At 38.8% G+C, this 21,991-nt stretch overlaps 1 protein-coding gene across 3 annotated transcripts in view; it reads right to left on the bottom strand.

Moving 5' to 3' along the window:
- Positions 1–21,991, bottom strand: part of SLIT2 (slit guidance ligand 2) — a 347,629-nt gene that overhangs the window by 19,441 nt on the left and 306,197 nt on the right. For all 3 annotated transcript variants that reach the window (XM_031436793.2, XM_064487795.1, XM_031436800.2), the window contains 4 exons: positions 7,642–7,735; positions 2,111–2,248; positions 1,757–1,997; positions 40–170 (listed from right to left, as the gene is read on the bottom strand). In XM_031436793.2, coding sequence (XP_031292653.1) covers positions 40–170; positions 1,757–1,997; positions 2,111–2,248; positions 7,642–7,735 — 604 coding nt within the window. The remainder of the gene's footprint in view (positions 1–39; positions 171–1,756; positions 1,998–2,110; positions 2,249–7,641; positions 7,736–21,991) is intronic.

Here is a 21,991-nt window from a genome sequence, read left to right on the forward strand (position 1 = left end):
ATTGTTTTTCACCTTTACCAGTAACTGAGAGATCTTCACCTGTAAATGGCAGAAGCCGGGTGGGAACCAGTGTCATAGCTGGCACGAACACGTCCCCGGTACAGCTCGACAGCGATATGGTCCTTGTCACCCTTATACAGGAGGATTCCACTGTCTTCATCTGTGGCAATCTAGTAGGAAGTAACCTTGATGTTAGCAGGACATAGAGCCATCCAAACATATTTCATTAAGAAGAAACAAGACTGCTTAGCAAAGGGTTTTTACTATGGTTTATTTCTTTTTTATGGCTAGGAGAAAATACCAATGCATGTGGAAATGATTACTCGAAAGACGACCTGCTCCTGGATTGCTTTGCTGCAAATAAATTCATAAAGAATTTCAATTTTTTTTTACATTCATGAACTTACACATTTATTCTTATTCTGTACATATTGACAATGATAAAGCTAAAGATTCATGTCCTATGAAATATGCAAAAAACAAGGAAATGACATAATTTATACTTCAGAAAATTAAAGTTGAAAATTAGTTTCCATATCATTAGAGTTTGCAGTATTTGGAGTAAATCAAGCTTTCCCCTTTAGATATCAAACTATATTGTCGCAGCAGAGAATGCTAAAATCTAATCAGAAATAAAATGATCACATTTCTGTTCTGTTAAAAAGAACAATAACAAATACTTAAGTAAACATCATTGGGTATATTTAGAATGCCCCTTGCTTGAGATTTTCACTTACCTGCTTTTTTTTGCTCTTCTTATGGGCTTTATTTATGTCACATATGAAATGTGATTGCATTGAGCAAGACAGATTTTCATATTCTATGTTAAAAAACAAATTATTTATAATTATGGAGTGAAGAGGGGGAAATCTCTCTTTTTATCCTGCTTCCTGACTTTTTCAAGCTTTTGAAGGACCAGCTGAGTAGAAGTTGGAACTTAAGCACAAACACCATTGGGTACTTCTCATAGCAATCTGGGCAGCAAATGCTGGAAGTTAAGGAGACAGGCTTTTTCAAGAAGACCTGTCTGCCCTCCAGGGTCCCACTCCTCATGGCTTCTCAAGAAGCCCTTGCCTCTCACTGGAGTTTCAGGGTAAATCAGATAAGGAACAAGGGAAGGGGAACTGGCTACACTCATTTGAATTCAAAACATACTGATGCAGCTTGCTTACCAGAGAAAACAAACATGTAGCCCCAACTTGCTCGTGTTTCCTAAACGTATTACCCCTAATCTAGCCTCACCTCGTCTGTGGATCTGAATGGCTTCCACAGTGACTTGGGGAAAAGACTTACAATAAAATCTGAGTTTGTGAATTTCATGTCAGAGTTAAAGGACACATGCTAAATGTTCTGCCCAGGTGTGTTCTGTCTCACCTGTCTCTTCTCAGCTGCACATTTCGTACAGGAAGCCGCCCCCTGTGCAAAGCCTGAACTGCACAGTCATAAAAAAATAAATGAATTAAATGCCATCACTTGAGCACAAAATGAAGAGACATATTTTGTTGCTCTCTGTGTGTGCGTGTTTTATACGATCAACTAGTGAATCAAAATACCTGGTTCCCATTTAGTTTTGAAAAACACAAATGTTAGAATAGCTGAAGTTCTTCACACAAGCAGCGTTTTCTGCCACTGTGCTACACAGTTTGTAACTGTCTATTTAAGAAATAATATCATTCACAAGCCATCACGTATGTTTGTGCTTTGAAGCTGAACTGACTTAGAGTGAGATCAGCCCTTGGTAGTAGGGGAATCTTACCTGAAGAGTGATGTTTGTTTGAGGCCGAACCTTGGCGGAGGGGATCTGAAGGTAAGACTCTTTGTTGACAAAATTCACACTGACCAATTTTTCACACTTCTCTCCCTGGTAGCCAGGCAAACACTGGCATATTGGCTCATTTACCCTGATGATGCACTGAGCTCCGTTCTGACAATCAAAATTATCACAGGGGCTGGTCCGAGGGAGAACCATGGGAGGAGAAAACTCACAGAACAAGCCACTAAAGAAGAAACAGAAAAAAAAAAAGTGTTGATTAGATGGTACTTAACTGCCAATGTGAACTGAGTGTTGTAACACCTGATTTTAAATCCAAATGGGTATTTGTACTTTTACCTGTAGCCTTCAGGGCAGATGCACGTATAGCCATTCACCGCATCGGTGCAGTGGGCTCCATTTTTACACTTGTTGTCTTGGCAGTCGTCAAAGTCAATGTCGCAGTGCTCGCCGACGTATCCTGGCGTGCAGTCACACCTGTGTGAACAAGCAGGTAAACAGTTTCAAACCCAACTGAGCCAAAAGGAACCAAACAGTTGCATTTCACCTAGGAAAAGGTGGCACCATCTTTGAAAAAAAAATGTATTTAGAACAGGCTCATTAAGTCTGAAAATAAAAATATGCCTAGAAAATAAGTACTGATCTGCAAAGGCGCCCACAGTTTCTCACTGCAAACTATCACAGGAACAGCAATTTCCCCTCCCTGATGACAGTGAGCATCCACCATCCAACCAAGAATAGAATCATCACACAAGTGTTCGCCCCTCCCTCCTTCCCTCCCTCTCCCCCGTTTCCCCAACTTCATTTGCCCATAGTGTCCTCTGTTCTCTGCTGTCTAACTCATTTGAGCTGATGACATGATAAAAGTTCTGTCTTGTAAAAGTTACTAAGAATATTAAGCATATTTTTAAGAACATTTAACATTTTAAATTTTCCAATAGAGACTGAATGCACTAGAATAAAAGATAATTTTATGAAAAACAAATATGTTAACCATGGATACTCTAATTCTCCACGAATCCAGATTATCATCATAGCAGAATGGAGACTGACCTAACTGGGTAGAGCAGGGGAATGGATACAAAATTCCTGGGGCCCATCCCAGGACAGATTTTTCAGCCTGGGCACTCTGGGGCAGAAGGGGTCCCAGCTATATTGATGGTGAAGAACCAGGGATAATAATCCAGCTGATATTCTTTGAGCACTTTCTCTCTTTTCATCACTTTGCATATGTGAATTCACTGAATTCTCTCCACAGCCCTGTGACATCGGTGACACCATGATCCTACTCTCCAGGTGAGGAAACAAGGGACAAACTAGTTAAGTGCCTAACCCAAGGACCTTCAACTTATAAGTGCAGTGCCAGGAAATGCACTCAAGTAATCCAAAAAGACAGTGTGAATTTCTAAACACCGCCCTATGCTGTTAGATAATTAATTACTCAGGGTTCCCTTTAAAGCCTGTTTTCTTTTAAATTTTATATTTTTTATTAAAGTATAGTTGATTTACAATGTTATTTTAAGGTTACAGTAAAGTGATTCAGTTAAAGATATACATACATATGTATTTTTTCTTTTCAGATTCTTTTCCACTACATGCTATTACAAAAGACTGAGTATCATTCCCTATGCTATACAGTAGGTCCTTGTTGTTTATCTCTTTTATATGCAGTAATGTGTATTTGTTAATCCAAAACTTCTAATTTATCCCTCCCTTGCCCCTTCCCCTTTGGTAACCATAGTTTGTTTTCTATGTCTGTGAGTCTGTTTTTGGTTTGTAAATAGAATTTGTATCATTTTTCTTTAGATTCCACATATAAGTGATATCATATGGTATTTGTCTTTCTCTAACTTACTTCACTTAATACGAATAATCTTTAGGTCCATCCATGTTGCTAAAATGACATTATTTCATTCTATTTTATGGCTGGGTAATATTCTGTTATATATACATATACCACATCTTCTTTACCAGGTTGTCTGTTGATGGACTTTTAGATTGTTTCCATGTCTTGGCTATTGTAAATAGTGCTGCTATGAACATTGGGGTGCACATGACTTTCTGAATTAGAGTTTTCTCTAGGTATATGCCCAGGCGTGGGATTGCTGGATCATATGGTAAGTCTATTTTCAGTTTTTTAAGGAACCTCCATACTATCCTCCATAGTGGCTGCACCAATTTACATTCCCATCAACAGTATAGGAGGGTTCCTTTTTAAATCCCGTCTTCATGAATGCTGACCCCTGGAATCTCTAGCTCTAATGCCAAGGATGCAGGACTTTAGAGGTGCCCATGGAAAAGCAATATGGCACATGAAATGGTTATTAAACTATGAATTGTGGAGCTAAAGGAGAACACAGAGCCCTTGCAGATATGGCCATAGATGGGAGGGGGCTTCTGGCAGTTTCCCTCTGCACCCCATCCCCCACCCTCCCCCAACAATACTCTTCTGTTGTGATTCATTAGTATCACACATTGGGTTTCCATGAGTGTTTCTGTTTGAGATTTTAGAAAGGGTTCACTGACTTCAAAAAAACAAATAAACTGGGAAATTTTGGTTTAACCTTACGGAATTTGGACTTGGCAGTTAGGCAGAACTGTGTTTGTATTCTGGTTTCATCCTTAACTGTATATAATCTTGACTACATTACTTAATCTCTCTAAGTGTCCCTTTCCGCATCTGTAACATGTATGTAATAATTTCCATCTTACAGGTTTGTTAAAAGATTAAATAAAAACACTACATGTAAAATAATTAGTATAGAGTTTGATATTTAATGCATGATCAATAAATAGTAGATTAAAAAATTCTATGTACATCTTTATAATTATATAAAAGTCTTTATGGTTTAGATTGTACTGATTATCCACTTTTCTATTTCAAAGCCATTAGGACGTAAGTGAATGAGGATAATTAAAAACACCCTAGTGTTTGCGGATATTATTGAATGCCAAGGGTCTTGTCTGAAAATGCAAAATCAGGATTTAAGACTTACTGGAGAGCAGATGAATTAAAATAAATGGGGAGTATATACTCTCTAAGAGTAACACAGACTTTTAGTTCTGAGTGTATGAATTAAGAAATAAAATGAGCTCACTGCATAAGCGTGCTTGCTCTAGAGCCAGCGGTTTTAATGCTAAATCATAACAAAGCAAAGTAAACAAGTCTGAAGTTAAATGGATTCTAAGTGGCCACAGACATTCTCAACTAGATGAACAAGGCCCGAGAAAAGGGCTTCCATCAATGTTAATGTGAGCAGTGCTGCTCAAGTGCAGAGCATTAAAAGGAAGAAGAGATGCTTTGAAACACTCTGAATTATTTATCTGAGAGGAGAAATCAAAGTAAAAGATAAGAGAACCACAGAGTCACCAGAGTGGCTGGCTGAGAGCTATTTTATATTCTTTTCTCTACGGACACTCTTTTTCAAGCCCATTAGAACCTGGAGTCACATTATGACGCACATTTTTGTCTTTCTTTGGCTCCTCAGACCAAGTTTCAAAACAGGAAGAAAATATTTAATTAAGAATTCTTTAAAGTTGGTATTATCAATAAAGGCTATCACATTCCCCAGACTCTATTATCTGATAAGGAGTGAAGAAGAAAGCAAAGAATGCAAAATACACTGTGTAGGAGCTCCAAGCTGACTAAGTAAGATGCATGCTGGGAAGTACTCCTTATGGCATATCATGGTCTAAAAATATCGCAAAGCAATTTAGGAGATTTATGAGCTATATAACAAAGCAAGAAAAGTGAAACCAGCTCTGTTAGCTTAGTAATAAGAAAATGCAGTCGAAGTAACAGAATGACTTGTCCAAACAATATTTGTCAGTAGAAGTTTTCTTTAGCAGCTTCATATAAATTTGGTTTTTAAGTCGTTTTACTTTTTTTGCAACTCCCTTTCCCACTACGTGCAATTATTTATAATACGCGAGGAATAGCAAACACTATGGCTTAATCCGTTACCTGCCGAACTACGTGCACACTCACAAATTACTGCTGAAAATAGTGGGGTCCCAATCAGTTAACCTGCAATCCAATAAAACGCACTACAAAGGGTGTGCCATCTAATAGATAGTAATAGAAGACACTGAACTGTGTTAGTCTTTTGGAAGATGAATTCTTCATTTTTAATGGCTTCCATTAAGTCTTACTACCACTTTATCTTGTCATTCCAATGCACAAAGCCCCTTGAAACCTGTACAGCAGCTCAGCAGTTCTGGAAAAACCATCTGCTTTACTGACTAATTTCTCTAAGAAATGATAATATTTGTTATGTAAGTGATGAGTGTGCCATGTGCCAAATTCACTGTGGGCAGATCAAAGACATTAGGAGCTAAAATAATTTACATATAATATTTGGATGAACAAGATGCAGTGCAGAATTTTGTAGAAAATAAAGATTTCAGTAAGACCTTTGTTTTTTTCCACATAGGGTTGTAAACTAAACTACAATGAAAGGCAGAATCAAGTACATTCTTTTCTTTTTCAAAAAGGCATCACGTGGAATCAGCAGGAGCTGCAACTGAATTTGTCTACGCTAAAATAATAAGTTTTAAATCAGACTGAGTCAAAAATATTCTCTAAATAAAATGTGAGACTTCAGTATTTTATTCAGATTGGTCTTTGAAAGGCAGTGAGGGTCTGGTGACACTGACCCACCTCGGCTTCAGCTGTCTGATAATCTGTGCCATGTATTAATCTGCTAGAGGCCCAGCCCGAATCCCACCTACTCTGATAAAACTGTTCCTGACCTGAGTAATTCTGAATTCTCTGACTCCAGGGGCAACTAAGCCTGAGTCGTTTCACTGAGAAGATGAAGTGTGTGAGAGTGAGCAGCTATTACACGCCGTAGGAACGTAAGATGGTAATATTACTACGTGCCCTGACCCATGGCAGGTGCTCAATAAATACTGGGTAAAGAAACAAGTAGTGGTATTTGCTAGTTTGTCTCTTGCAAGCACAACTCAACCTGAACCTGACTGTGTCATTTCTGAGGATCCAGGTTACCTTCTGTACCAAACCAACTGCCATGTTGATGAAGTGTAAAACTTCTTAGGGGCAATCTGTATCAGAAAAATCACCCAACTGGGAAGTTTAAAACCCAGCTCCAGCCCTGCCAACGAATAGCCTTGGACCTTTGGACAGCCACCGACCTCTGTGTGCTGTGGTTTCCTCATATTTGGACCAGACCATTTCTGAACTACTGCCAGGCTAAGAAGAGAAGTTTTTGTTGATGATAGACTTTTAAAATATTTCAGAATTGTGGCAAAGGAATAATTTCTTTTGATACCAAACAGACTTCAAGAAGATTGCTACCTGGAGTGACTGTGTGCTCTATCATGACCTGACAACACATATGGGAAGTGAAAGGGACACTATTAATAATTACATTTAAGACAACAGGCATAAACTGCTACTGCACTGGGCCAACCTGGGACATACGGTCACTCCGTCTTCTGCCCCTTGGATGGTTAAAGTATTGTTGCAGACCAGAACATTTTCAGTTACATTAAATTAAACTTCCTATTTTACCACAGACTTCCATTCAGATAATAAAGCAGCTAGTGGACATTATAAATGTATTTGGCCTTCAAATAAATTTAATCAAACATAGCCAAAGGCTGTTTTATTTCATACATAACTTCCCAGGAAGAGTCCGAGAACAAAAGGCAACACTTTGTTTTACCTTCTTCATTGTGCTAAAAAAATAGTCCGAGCTATATCTAAACATTTATAAAAATATCATTGACGCTGGTGTGTATGTCCTGTTAACCGTGAGCAAAATGTGAAGCTAGGTCCTGCAAGAAGAGTTCCTCAAAGAGACGCCCTCCTCCCCGGACCGTGAGCCCCAAGGGGGCCTCCGACTTACTTGAATCCCTTTGGCGTCAGGATGCACTTGGAGTCGTGCTGGCAGGGGTTCAGGTCCTGGGCACAGAAGTCCAGCTTCTCCTCACACAACTCGCCTGTCAACATGCCAAACGGTGTTAGGTCACAGAGAAAGGCTGACGGGGTTCCTGCCAGCAGGCTGTGTCATGGGCCTTGGAGGTTAGCATAGCTTGTGATTGGGAAAAAAAATTTAAAAATCACAAGACACAGAAGCAGAAGATCCAAAATGCTGGCTCTGCTGCTAAACCGTCTTGTGATTTGAGACAACAGAACTATTGTGATCTGTGACTAATTGGAGCCCCTTCTGAATAACTATTGGAAACAGTATACTATAGGAAAAGGAAGTCTGAATGCTTTTCACTTCTGTTCTTTTATTATTATACTTTTTCACTCTGGACTTTTTATGAAGGTTTAACATACACCAAAAAGATAAATAAGTAGCTAATAAATAGTCACAAACCGAACCCACTCATGTAAGCAGCATCCACATCTGAAAACACACCAGTTACCCTCATCCCAGAAGCCTGCCCCCGAGGGTAAGTAGCCGCCACCCTGACAGGACCACACATTAGCTGTGCCTGGTGTGGAGCTGGACATAAACCGAATCACTTGCTACGCACCCCTTTATGTCTGGCTTGTTCTGTTGTTTCATGTTTGAGAAAACAATCCTCAAATCCTTACAGTCGCCAGGGTTTTTTAAGTCTAGACGAAAAAGACTGTTTTCCTTTCACGACTTATCGTAATAGGTCAACAGAATCCCCCTCAGCTACATCCATCACGGCAGAAAGAAAACAGTGAGAGGAGACTCAGTCGAGATAGAGAACATACACTTCTTTCTGAGCATCATTATCTTATAAAGAATAATTGTCATCCACATATGGGAACCACAAGCCCAACCATGCAGATTCTAGACACTCTGTGTTGAATTGCTGGTCTGCTTATCTCTTTGGAAATTTCTTCAAATACAAACAACGTGGTTATATTTTATTTTCAGATACATTAGGCCAAGTATGATTTTCAGTGGGAAGACTTTCCCAATCATTGTGTGAGATTTTAAGGTGGCTGGAAAGGTGTACAATTAAAAAGTTCTCCCCTTTCCTAACTTACTTTTAAATTACTTTCTAATTATTTTATATGCAATAAATGAATGAAGTGATCCACCTATAGGCAGCATCCAAGAAATTATTAGAATTTTTATTTGTTCAAAGTGTATGGATTTAAAACAACATTGATTAAAACATTAGGAGTTTGCAGCACATCCCTTTGCTTTACACTCTCCTTTTAAGGTAATACTTCGTTAACTGCACATACATAGCATGCATGTATTTACTGACTTAAACATGTATGTAGTGCTCAGTACTGTGTATCAGGCAGTTTTAAACTTTGTACAAATATGCAGTCATTTCATGTTCATGACAACCATGTAAGGTTAGGTTGCAAGGCTGCGCTGTTTCAGATGCATTCAATATTTACTGCTGTTTATCTCATTCTTCTTTGAGTGGAAGATCCCTGAGAGCAGTATGCCTGGAATATCTGCCTTTCTATCTGTCTAGAGTACACTATGGTGAAATACTAAAATAACAGTTACTGAAAGAAAGACTCATGCTTTTTAAAGCAAGAACTCTGTCTTGATGACATATTTATATTCGACTTGGGTATCATTTTAGCCTTTAGACATTTTGTTTTTCTGTCTAATCTTTACTTAATAATCTGTCACTCATTCATAATAACTAGCTTATGCTCTTTCCTTTAAACATTACTTTAACATTTTTTCCTGACTATATATTAAAAATAAATGTTTTTTAAAATTCAATGTGTTTTCATTGACCTGTTTCTTTATTTGTTCTAATTACACTGGGTTCTGCTGTGTGTGGGGGAAGGCAGCTTTTCAAGTTCAAAGAGTGTCCCACAGTGGTAAGACTCAGGAGCTCAGGGGAAGATGGGAAATGGAGCACGCCTGCCCCACAGACAAACGCCAGATGGTGTATCTACCTCTCAGCCAGCAAAGGAAAACCAGGCATTTGAAAGATGCACTCGGGTGGGGAGGATATAGCTCAAGTGGTAAAGCGCATGCTTAGCACGCACAAGGTGCCGGGTTCAATCCCCAGGACTTCCCCTAAAAATAAATATATAAGCCTAATTACCACCCCCCAAAAATTAAAAAAAAAAAGAAGCACTTTGAAAGATGCACTGGTTTTCTAGGAAGAGTGGAAATAAAAGGCACTGACAGTAACGTACTCACATGCAACTTCTGCCAAAACTCATGGTGTTGGGAGGACGTTACGTACTTTTTCTTTGGTTTTTATTTTAGGGATATGTGTAGTCACAGCTAGTGCTGAGTGAGCGGAAAAATCAGGGGAAAATGATGGAAAGGAAGGCAACTGAATTTGCTTCTTTGATGGTCCAGCGCCTGCCTGAGAGAGTATCATCAATAGCTGTCTCTCCTCCTGAAATGATAATGTGCATAAGGTGACAGAACGGACAGGTGGAAACGTTCTTTATTCCGCTACACATACGTTGTAATCTATTAGCTTATAATCAGGTCTTTATATTTTTAACGTGGCACCAGGAAAGGTAAGTCAGCCCACTGAAATGGTTAAGTCTGGACACAAATTAAATTTCAGTGCCCAGGAACCCCTCAAGATAGGGTCTAAACAAACCTTGGCTTCCTAATTTGTCTCCAAATCCACTCCATGAAATCCCAGGGAATCCTACTTACTTGCTTTCCGCCTGGACCCTTAAAAGTCCCCAGTGAAAAAGAAACAGCTTGGCACACACTGGTTGCCTGGCATTTATGATTTCAGTTTTGATCAGACAAGCAAATTATTCTTCCTTGTGCTCCTAGTTTTCAGCTTTTTTTTTGCTGATGAGTAGTTAAAGGGGTGTGTGTGTGTGTGTGGGTGTATGTGTGTGTGTAAGTACTGGTTGTCTGTGTTTTGGAGAAGAAACAGACTGGTTAACCAAGGAGTGTGCTGTTACTTCTTCAGGATAACAGAAGTCAGTGAATGACCAGTGAATAACTTACGAAGAAAAAGCACCACGTGTCCTCAAGAGGCACCTTTTTCGGTAAGGAAGTGATGTGTAGTGTTTAGATCACCTCTCTCTGACTGTGTCTGTCATGTAAGTAAGGCAGAGAGTGGGACTGGAAATGGCCAGGTTCTGCACTTACACTAGTAAGAGCTGTGAAGGAGGGAGGTAAGAGTGATGCCCACTTCCCCCAAAGGGCATGAATCCTCAGAGTCCAGGAGAAGACATAATTCACTGCTTACTGAACATCTGCACATGTGGTTTCTCTGAAGAATCTGATGTAGCGGATAATGTGACCATACATTCTGCTTCGCTCAGGACAGTCCTGGTTTATACCTGCTGTCCCAAGGTAATTTTCAATAGAGCACTCACACAGACACCCTGATCTGGGTGATAAATGCTACGGTCACCTTGAGGGTGGAGCAGTAAAAGCTGGATCATCAGAGTTAATGCTCTGCTTGGAGTGAGGAGTGAGCCAGCATGAAGAGATCCTGGGCAGAAACTACTCTTAAGTGGGTGCAGTGACACCTGGGCTGCTGAGTTACCGCGTGGAATGGCCTGCTGCAATTCATTCAACATAAAACACAGGACTGGCTTCAGGGAAGGGAAATATTTTATTGCTCTGAGCCCCAATTCTTCATTGGTAAAATGAGGTTATGGAATTGAAGTTGTGCAAGGTCAACTGTGGCTATAAAAATCTTTTTTAAAAAAGCGAAAAATGCTTCTAAAGAGATGGATAATGCAGATAGCAAGTTTGTAGAGACAGCATCCTGCTGCAGCTGAACAAAGCAACATTACTGCATTCATTGGTAAAAACAAAGTGTGAGCACGGGCCCAGGTATCGCAGAGGTACCAATATTGTGAATGTTATTGCAGTGGGGCAGAAATCTCAGTGCACTTGATGGTTCTTATGGAAAACAGGAGCTGGAGTTGGCTTTGTGTCCTGCTTCATTTTAGATCCATGGATCTAATATTAATGTTCCTTCTTTCTTAACCACAAGGGACCCTTCCTTTCACCTTCATTTGTATTTCTGGTATCTTATCTTTCTGTTTACATTCCTTATTACATTCCACACTTCCTGAAATAGTTTTAGAATTATTCTACAAACTTCTGAGAGATCTAGGGCATGATCTGTCTATGGATTTTTTTCAAATAATTCTCGTAGCAAACCACCAGATTTTTACCACCATAATGAAAACTATACATGAGGGCTTGTGTTAATGCTAAGAGTGCAAATGGTGAATAACAACAACAACAACAACAACAAACAACAACAACATGATATCTGTGTTCTCTCATGGAGATTCTGCATGAGAGGAGGAGGAGAAAGATATTGATCTACTAATTTCACAAGTAACTGCAAAACTGCCAGAGAGATGAATGCTAATAAAAACCTTGGTGCCCTAGAAGCGGGATAGACCATGAGGGAGGTTTTTCTGAAGCTGTGAGACTTGGACTGAGGGTGAAGGGGGAATAAAGAGCACTGGCAGGGACTCTGTGCAGGAGGTGATGTGGAACTTATGAGCTCTGAGAGCCTAGGAGTGAGCCGGGGAGAGCATGGTGACAGAGGAAGCTACAGAGGCTGGTAGGGGCCACGTGGCAGAATGTCTTTACTTTATGAGCCAGTGGGTGCCACCGAAGGGTTTTAAGCTGGAGGACGGCCAGACGACATCAGTACTTTGGAAAGAAGGTTCTGGCTCTAGTGGAGGATGGATCGCACAGGGGCAGATACAAATGGATATGAGAGATGACTTAGCTGGTACTCAGGTGGCGGTAGAGGAGATATGGATGGCCTGGAGAGATGTTTAGGAAACGAAATAGATGCCAATTTGCAATGGATTGGGTGAGGATTTATTTTTTAAATCAAGATGGGTATTTTGCTTCAGGGGGATGGAGGAAGTATAGTGTTTAAAAGTTGGAAGACCTTCTGAATGAGCTATTTTCTATGCAGCAGAAATTTAAGATGAGAGGTCATGGAAGACAGGTGTCCTGTGACCAGTTGTTTAAAGGTGCACAGGAAACATTCGTGGTGTCCAGGGGAGAGAGGAAGCTGTCCGAGACTTCTAGGTTTCTGGTGTGTATATCTGGAAGTGCTTTTCAGTGACATAGAAAATACTGAAAAGACCAGGTTTTCTGAGGGAGAAATCAAGAGTCTGAAATATAGTAAAGTGGTGTTATAGGCTGAATAACCCTCTCCCTCAAAAAAATATGCTGTGGTCCTCCAGTACTTCAGAATGTGACCTTTTTTGGAGGCAGGGTTTTTATAGATGTCATCAAGTTCAATGAGGTCCTTAGGGTGAGCCTTAATCCAATATGGCTCATGGTCTTAGAGGACAAGGACACTGGGCCTAGAGGGAAGCCCATGTGAAGAGACAGATGGGGGCTGATGACCATCTACAGGCCAGGTAGAGAAATCTGCAACACATCCTTCCTTCACAGCCCTCAAAAGGAACTAACACCACTGACACCTTGATTTTGGACTTCTAATCTCTAGAAGTGTGAGACAGTAAATTTCTGAAGTTTCAGCCACCCAATATATGCTACTTATAGGATCCCTAGCGAACCAATATAGGTGGTAAGTTCTACATAACTGGAGGTTTATAGTGGGGAATACAATTTCCAACTGACGCTACTATGTCTTTCCTTCTCTTTCTCTTCTTTTTCTCTTCCTTTTTCCCCATCCCTCCCCCAACCCCCATTTTCTTTCCTTATTTCTTTTTCTTTTAGGTCTCTTTCCTTTCTTATTTCATTCCATGTGGCTCTCCCATGCCTGAAATGTTCTTTTAGGTCTTTGAGCTTCTCTCAGGGTCTGTAGTAAGTAATGCACAAGGACAGGAAGCAGCTCCTGACCATGACCCTTGCACTTCAAAAGGGTCAAGGTCTGAACACAGCATTTCAGGGTAGTTTAGCTGTACATATGCTGCCAGGGCTGGTTGCCTCTCTACAAAGCACTATGATGCTTGGTTGACTGACTTGGACCAATCAACCCTTAGCCCCCTCTCCAAGAGGAGCTGGTGTTCACAGGTGAGGTCTGCAAGACAGGCTACTCAAACGGTAATGAAATTCTCCTCCCCATGGGGTATTAAAGGTGACAAAGACAAAAGAATCCCAAACTGCTGTGTCTTGTAAAGGGGGAGAAAAGTGAGTCCAATGTCTGTTTCATCTACTTTACAGTAAATCTGGAGAGTGGCTTGAACTTCGAATGATAGCTGTAATTAATAACTGCCAACATCTATATGATCACTAATTATAAAATAATAATCTCAAAGAGTTTTATTAACTTAAATTACGTCAAAGACATCAAAGCTCACGATGAGTGGATGACACCTGAGTTGAATCTTGTCACTAAAAATGATTTGCATTTTCTACACACACACACTTCCTTAAACACACTTTTTCTTATAAAAATATTGGTTTAACTTACTGCATTATTGAAAATGCATAACTCTAGTGATTCATTTGACAAGTCAATGAATAATGAAGATCTTACATAATCTGAGAGTTAATATGAAATGTTTCCTGAAATGAGTAAGAATAGTGTAGAAGGAAATTAATCACATATAGTAGGATTAATTTACAAGTGAGACTATTTTATTTGACCAAAATACAAAGCTGCTTCAGTTGAACAATTTTCATAATAAAATATTGGGGGGAGGGTGGAGATATTTTGAGCTAGACCCAGCAAATGATTAAAGGATGTGCATGACAAAGTCCTTACTCTGGGGAAATTACAATCTGGAAAAATTAGAGATGTAAGATAAATGCTTAATTTTCCAGTATCCCTTAAGTTTCACTTAGTGACTAGAATAGAGACAGCATCGTGGCCTGTAAACGGGCTGAATGATTTGTTATTTCATTGATTATTGAAAACTACATTACACAGATGCAAAGTTCATTATTATCCCTAAAGAGACTTTTTCTTTTGGTAAGGTAAACTGTGCTATACAGAGGGAAGACATTTTTGAAGCGTTATTGGATGGACAATCAGTTGCTTTCTATCTACCAAGAAATTTGGGCAACAGTATGTCCTGCTGAGTCTCATTCAGTTCTCAAAGCCTGCTCAGCAGAGAAGAGGCTGGTCATTTTGTCCCTGGATCAGGATTTTGGGAATTTTCTAACTCAAACTACTCTGTTTAAAACATTAATTTGTTTTACACTAATAGAGCAATGGGAAAGGGTGGATTTGAATTAATAAGTATCTCATTTATATTTTTCCAAAACTTAGCCCTGTAAAGTCAGGTTGGCCATGTCTACAAACACAATTTTACATATAAATACAGGGCACTGTTGAAACACTTCACTGACACTAGTTTTGCTAGTGGAACCAGATTAGTTTATTTTTTCTCTGAAATAGAAATAATCTGACTGTCTCCTGGGGATCATAGATGCATAAAAAGGACTGGGAGGATTCTGGGCCTGACATCACGGCCTGTTCTTATTCCTATTCATAAATTGAACTGAACTAGTTTTTTTTTTTTCTTTTTTCAGTATGAAGGCATCATTAATATTGATAATAATGGAAAGGGAACTTATGACAGCAATCTGAATAACTGAACCAGAATTCTAGTGTTCAATTTAATCCGTTATGACAGTTTCAAATAGACTTGGAACCAGGGAGGAAGTCTGGTTGAATTCCTGACAGCATCCCCAGGACACAGAGTTTTGGAGGGTCAAACGCATCGTTCTTCAAATATTTGCATTTTGAGCTCTTGTTGGGCTCAAGAAAAACCTGGAAAAATGGTACCTATTTTTCATTATTTGAATCAGCATAGCAAAGGAAGGTATCAAAAAAAGCAACCTACTGGAAATAAGTGAGATTTAATTTCTTACACTACTCAAGGGCAGGGATAGATACCTTCATTTGTGTTTTTGTATTTCCTCATTGTATTCACTAGCAAGTGATCTGGCACAGATCAGATACACAACAGTTGTTGAAAAATGTGAAAGATAGCACTGATTTGATCGCTTTTCAAAGGAAAATACTCATAAATATCAATGAAGGATAGCCTGACGGATTATGCAGGGAAGCAGAGAGAATGAGGAATACTGGTAGCAGATCTGTGCTCGGAGCTCCCAGTCTCAGGTCCGCCCTTGCAGGCTGGACTAGATGAGTAGCCTGCTGACTCAGATATCCTGACAATCTTGCTGCCAAATAATGACTATCTCCATCGGAAGTAGAGAGGATGAACTCAGGAATCAAGAGGACGGGTGAATATAAATGGCATGTTTGAGAAAGATTCAGATAAATGGACCTGAATGTTTCTCATTATCTAATTTAAAAAATTCCATACAATTCATAAAAAAAAAAGTGTACATTTCCCATTTGTTCTCTACTCATATAAAAAGTGCCATTCTCTCTCCTCTCACAGACCTTGCAATGCAGCAGGGAGATGGATGAACTGTATTAGAGCCTGGACACAGCTGACGGGATTATGGGAGTCATCCCGGAACAGGTTAATTGAATTGGACCTGAAGGAAAAGTATTTCTCTTTTCTCCTCTTTTGCTGACCCAGGCCAGACCTATTTGTTCCATACCCTGCTTAAGGTTATAATCCCAGGCACCAGCGCACATTACCACAGGCAGATTCTCAGTCTCCAATCTAAATATTTAGTATCCTGATCAGATGTGATAGCAATCATTGAATTTAGTTCCATCAGTAAGTAAAGGATTACTTACAGATAGTATGTTTCTGCTTCTAACTTTTTTTTAAAGAGGTAATTTTTCCTGAAGATTCTTTTTAATAATGATCTGATGTATTTTTTATTAGTGTTTATTATCCTGAAATTTTTCTACCAATTAGCAATAGTTAACTGATCTTCATAATAGAGTCAATAAACTATCCAGATCATACCTACTTCTACAAACTTAATTAAATGCAGTTGTTAGCATAGAAATACAGGTAACTGATCTTGAGGGACCATGAATTTCTGAAGATACATATATGTCCTCCTGGTGCAAAGGGTGTGCCAAATGGGACACACACATAAGCGGATGTTACCAAAGTGCAACCACATGAGGTCAAGTTCATCATAGTTCAAAACAGAAAGGTTTGAGGAAGTATGCTATACATGTGGACATTAAGATGTTTCATTAAAAAAAAAGATCATTTCATGGGCTCTCTTTTGCTCTAAATGAGATGAAATGGGTTGCTTCATAATGCTTGTTTGCCAGAATGTTTGATTAGTCTTTGCATTCCCCAAAAATTGTTTCTCTTTATTTAAAAATCATTAAAGTAGCTCTATTTTGCTGTTAACTTTCTTGAAATACGAGAAATGATGGCTTTGTACTGGTGAGATAACTGACCTAATCTGAACTTGCAATGAAGAATCAAAGCCAAAGAGTCTGCCTGCTAGATGAGGGCAATGTTTTATGTATTTTCATATCACTTTCAATGTTTAGCAGTGTCCTGAATAAGGTGTTTTCTCTACAAATATCTTTTGAATGTTTTAAATGGAAAAACTTACCTCCTCAAATAAATAAACAAAAAAGGAGGTGTTTTTCAGTGCTTCCTCATTGGAACAGTTAAATAATGTAGTCAATTCCAACAGCTACTGAAACTACAGAAATATTTAACTTCATTTTCAAAATAAATAAATCCAAATTAGATTGAGTAAGGCTTGGTTAAGCTAAACTACTGTTTTGGGCTCAATGGGCTCTGGTTATTAACTAAAGTGAAAACAGGATTTTAAAAATGTTTTCTGAGATTCAAAGAAGTTTAAGAAGGCTCTGAAAGGTTGGAAGATGAATGCCAACCACACAGTATCATTAGGCTGCCAAAATATTCCCTCTAGTTAAAACAGACTGCACATACGATTGCAAATACACTGACTTTGATGTAAAGACCTTACGCATCTCGAGGCAGAATTAATAACAGAAGGAGTCACTGTTATTAAGAGATCATGAGACCCCAAATATACACAAAAATACAGCCAAATTTGAGAGCTCCTCAACATTCAGTACTTCCTTCTGCTTCAAAGTAGAGTAAGGGGGTAAAGAGAACCAAAGACTTATTGCTAAATAAAGCCTTTCCATTGGACATGAGCACAGCAAATAAAATGACAAAATAATAATTTAAAAAACAATAGTACTGAAAGCTATGGGGAGAGAAAATTCCTTCACACATATAACTTACTTTAGGTAGAATTTTCTCTATCAAAATTCCCTAAGAAGTCTTCTGCTATTGAGAATGACATCAAATCATCTAAACCACGTCACTGCAGTAATGATGGTTGGGACTGAATGATGCAAAACCTAAACCTGTCCTCTAGGGCCGCCCCTGCTATTTCTGGAGTAGAGCCATTTTAAAGAGTTTTCTTGCACATTCTTCCATGTTACTCTCAATATCTAAGTGAGATGGGATAGATGTCATTAAGGACTGTGAGAGGCTCCAGAGTTGATAGATTTTAGTGCTAGGATGAGAAATTTGAGCTTTTCCCATTAGCTACATAAATTCATCAGTATCCCTCCTGCCCTACGTGAGATAAACATCAGGGGAATTCATTAATTAATTGTATAGGCACTGAATAGGCGCTTTCTGTTTTTCATGTGTCAGTAAAGTAGATGTCGGTCTGCACCAGAATTCTGTGGCTACGGCTTTACTCTTTTCAAGTGTACATAAGGGAGAATTGTGTATAGCAAGCTGAAGAGGCAGCAGAAGGCAGGCTCGTTCGGGACAAAGGATTGGTCAGTCTCTGTGAAAAGATGCCAAGCCTGGAAGATGGCAGCAAATAAGAAGGGACTGGTTCCAGGGGAAGGCCCCCAGATTAGAGTGCATGTCTTGCTCCCAGTCAGGCATTGGTTTGCATCTGGACCCCTACTTACAAGGTACGTATCCTTGAGCAGTGCTTTCTTGTTGTTTCAGACACGTTATTGCTCAAATCCTTATTGCCCATATCTAAAGAGTTCTTTTAAATTAATAATATGTCACCTAATTACAGAGCTTCTTTTTATTTAAGAAAATTACCCTTCAAAATTTCATTTCTAGTTAAGTTTTAGATTCAAACCAATAGAAAATGGTTTGATTGCTTTTAAAAGCAAATTCAGTCAGCAGCAGATTCTTGGAAATAAGAGACATCTTTTATACACATAAGCATGAGATTTAGTCAACACAGGAAACCGTGTGGTGATGTAACACACGATCATACTTCCAAGCTTGCTCCTGAGGGTATCTGTAACTACTTAAGGACATATTGCTGTGGCAGAATAATTGTCGTTGTGTTTTCTGAGATAGAATCAGACCTTAGACATCTTTGCCCCAATTGCTTTAGTACTTGTAAAAAGAAAAGATAACATTTGACCAAGCATGGTATTGGATGCATTAATCCACAGAGTATATATACAGGCTATATTTTTTACATTCTAAAATAGGAAACAATTTTTTTCATGTTTTTTAACTTAACTCTGCATATAGTAAGAGTACGTGACCAAACCCAGAAAGTCACCTGAACAGTGCAAGAGAAAAAAAATGAAGTCCTTATTAGCAAGAGGAGACAGAGTTGCTATATAATGTAGCCCATGTTAGCACTACAATCTTACTGCTAACGCTTCACATACAACTGAAAGTGTCAAGACAAGCATATATTATGTTCCTTTTAGGATGCTGTGCCTACACTGAGAATTTGAAGACTTTTCGTTAAGCTTAATGAATAAAAATATAATGTTACTAGGTATAATTCTGACTCTCCAAGGTAAAAATTTTACAAAGACTCCATGATGACTCCCCAGACAAGCCCATCATCCTAAGCGCTCCAGGACTTCCTTTCCTGGGCCCAGATGTATTAGGAAAGCCAAGCCCACCAGATGATGTCAGTGATCAGACACGGCTCTTTTAATGCTTTAAAAATACTGCTCAGTACTCACGACATTCTGTGAGTTTGACAATGCTATTTTATACATCAACCACTTGGGCTTGGTAATTTTTTACCTGATAAAATGTTTTAATAAATATATACATCCTTTAACATTTTGCATGTTTCAAATTACCAAAGGTCCTACTTTAAAGTTAGGGGAAAATTCTATTTAAAATTTTTTTCTAGTGACTGCCTCTCTCCTGTACTAAATGACTTAACATTTTTCACTATAAAAATTATACATATTTGTGGTATCTTTAAAAAAGGAAAAGCATACAGGTAAGTAAAAAGTAGAAAGCAACAATCTTTCTTTTTGGCCACTTTCTTCCCAGAGAGTTTATTTCCCAGCCTTCCAGGCATTGGTAAAGCGCATTTCAGACTTTTTTTTAAACAGTATTTGGCATAATCATCACACATCAAAGACGTGAATGACTGATTTGACATACTGATCTCAGGCTTCATTTTTGTCAACATTCCTTTGACCATGTCCACACCATGAAATCTACGTAGCTTTAAGAGAAAGAGGGAAACTGAAATAAAATCATAATAGACTTAAAAGGCAACTAACCTTTTTCCACCTCATTCAGATTAGCAGCTGGCAGCGACAAAGACAGAAGAGACAAAAGACGTTTTACATTGCAGTACAACAGCAGAGCACAGGGAGCCAAGCACAGCATTAACCACGGAGAAGCCAAGGGTGAGGGAGCGAACTGCAGCAAACTTAGACTGCTTACCTACAGCCGGGCCAACGCACAGACAAGGAGGACACGAGGCAAAGGGTAAAGGCCGTCACAGTGAGCCAGAGCTCTGCGGCTAGCCCGGGTGACTGAGCAACCGGGAGCTCTGCTTTGTGAGATGTGCACAGAATGGTTTGTGTGTGGGCATCGGAGATTCGGAAAACAGAGAGATCATGGGACACAATGGAAAAATTAAAATGTTCTGAATTCTTTCCACAAAATACATTCTAAGTCTTTACATGCCCGACTCGTATGTGAACTTTCATTGACTGGACTTATGCCATCCCATTACGTAGTGTCCATGGTTGAAATGTGATCAATTTTGTATCATCTTTGTATGTGGTCCTGTGAGAAGAGGGTTAATTCAGAAATACAGGGTTTTGTGGTCCTGTGAGAAGAGGGTTAATTCAGAATCGGCTTTACAGAGCCGATCCAGGGTTCTGACTCTTAGGAAACATGCAAAACCAAACGGCATTTTAAAATTCAGCACCTAAATTCATACCAGAGCTTAAGAAAAGGTGTCAAGTTTTTCAAAATTGCAGGGGTGCCATGTTTACAATTTTCACTTTTATAAATTTTGAGCTAGTCTAATGAGTAATTCCTTGAAAATTTACTTTCAAGAAATGCCTTGTGTTTAGAAAAGATATAATAATTATTAAAAAAAAAAAACCACAACTTAAAACATAATCTTTCAAGCTAAAGTTAAAACTCTGGAGTAGATTTTTAAAGTATTTGTTTAGCAATTCTGTATTTTATTTAATCTTTAGTTTAGTGATAGTAATTTTAATTTAGAATCACAATGAATTTAACTTTTCAAAAATGACTCTTTTCTGAAGAATGCTAGCAATCCACAGTCACATGTTATTCAACTGAAGGACAGATGATGGACTGAATTCGGTGGAAAAGAACAGTTTTGATGCTCAGGTGGGGAGGCTGAAGGAAGGATTACATAACAGAAAAACAATACTAACCCTTAAAATTTATGTTGTCAATCCCTGCAGCCAGAAAGGACAGAGTTTTGTCCTCTAATAAATCAATAACTATTTACTGTGATGTTTTAGTTACATGGGCTTAAATAAATTTCATAAACTTCCCAACAGTGGTTCGTTTTATTTTGAAAATGTGTAGCCGTGTTTTATAGCCTGCCCATCAACATCATGACTTCTCTGTCAGACTGCTTTTCGATCTCTGAATTAACACATCATATCCATTCTGATTTCTGACATGGGTGCCAAATGTAAAAACTTCCACCTTAATGACTTACGAGCTTTCCCTATTAACAGTCTTATTTGCTCCTACTAAAGAGTTCATTTTTTCACTGAATGCCTTGGAGGTAAAAATATCTCCAAACAGAAAAGCAACTTGTGACTTGAATGATTTTTAAACAATGACAACACTACTGTATTCCCTGAGCACAGCAGGGTTTCTGCCCCAAGATCTCATGCTCATTAATCAGATACCAAACTTAAATCTAAAACAATACAGCCACAATATAAGAAAATGTCTCCCTAACTGCAGACTTGGATAAAGCAAGATCTAAAACTCTAGAGTCCAATTTACACCTTCCTATAATTAAAGGCCACTTATGTGCCACTGATTTCAAAATCTGCAGATGGTGGTTTGATATTCTGTAAATGAGCTCATTTAACACATGGACAAAAATGCTACAGCTAATTGATGTGTTGCAAACGTGCCTGGGTTAGAGAGCTGCTCTAATG

Source organism: Camelus dromedarius, chromosome 1 (assembly GCF_036321535.1).
Source record: "Camelus dromedarius isolate mCamDro1 chromosome 1, mCamDro1.pat, whole genome shotgun sequence".
Lineage (NCBI taxonomy): Eukaryota > Metazoa > Chordata > Mammalia > Artiodactyla > Camelidae > Camelus > Camelus dromedarius.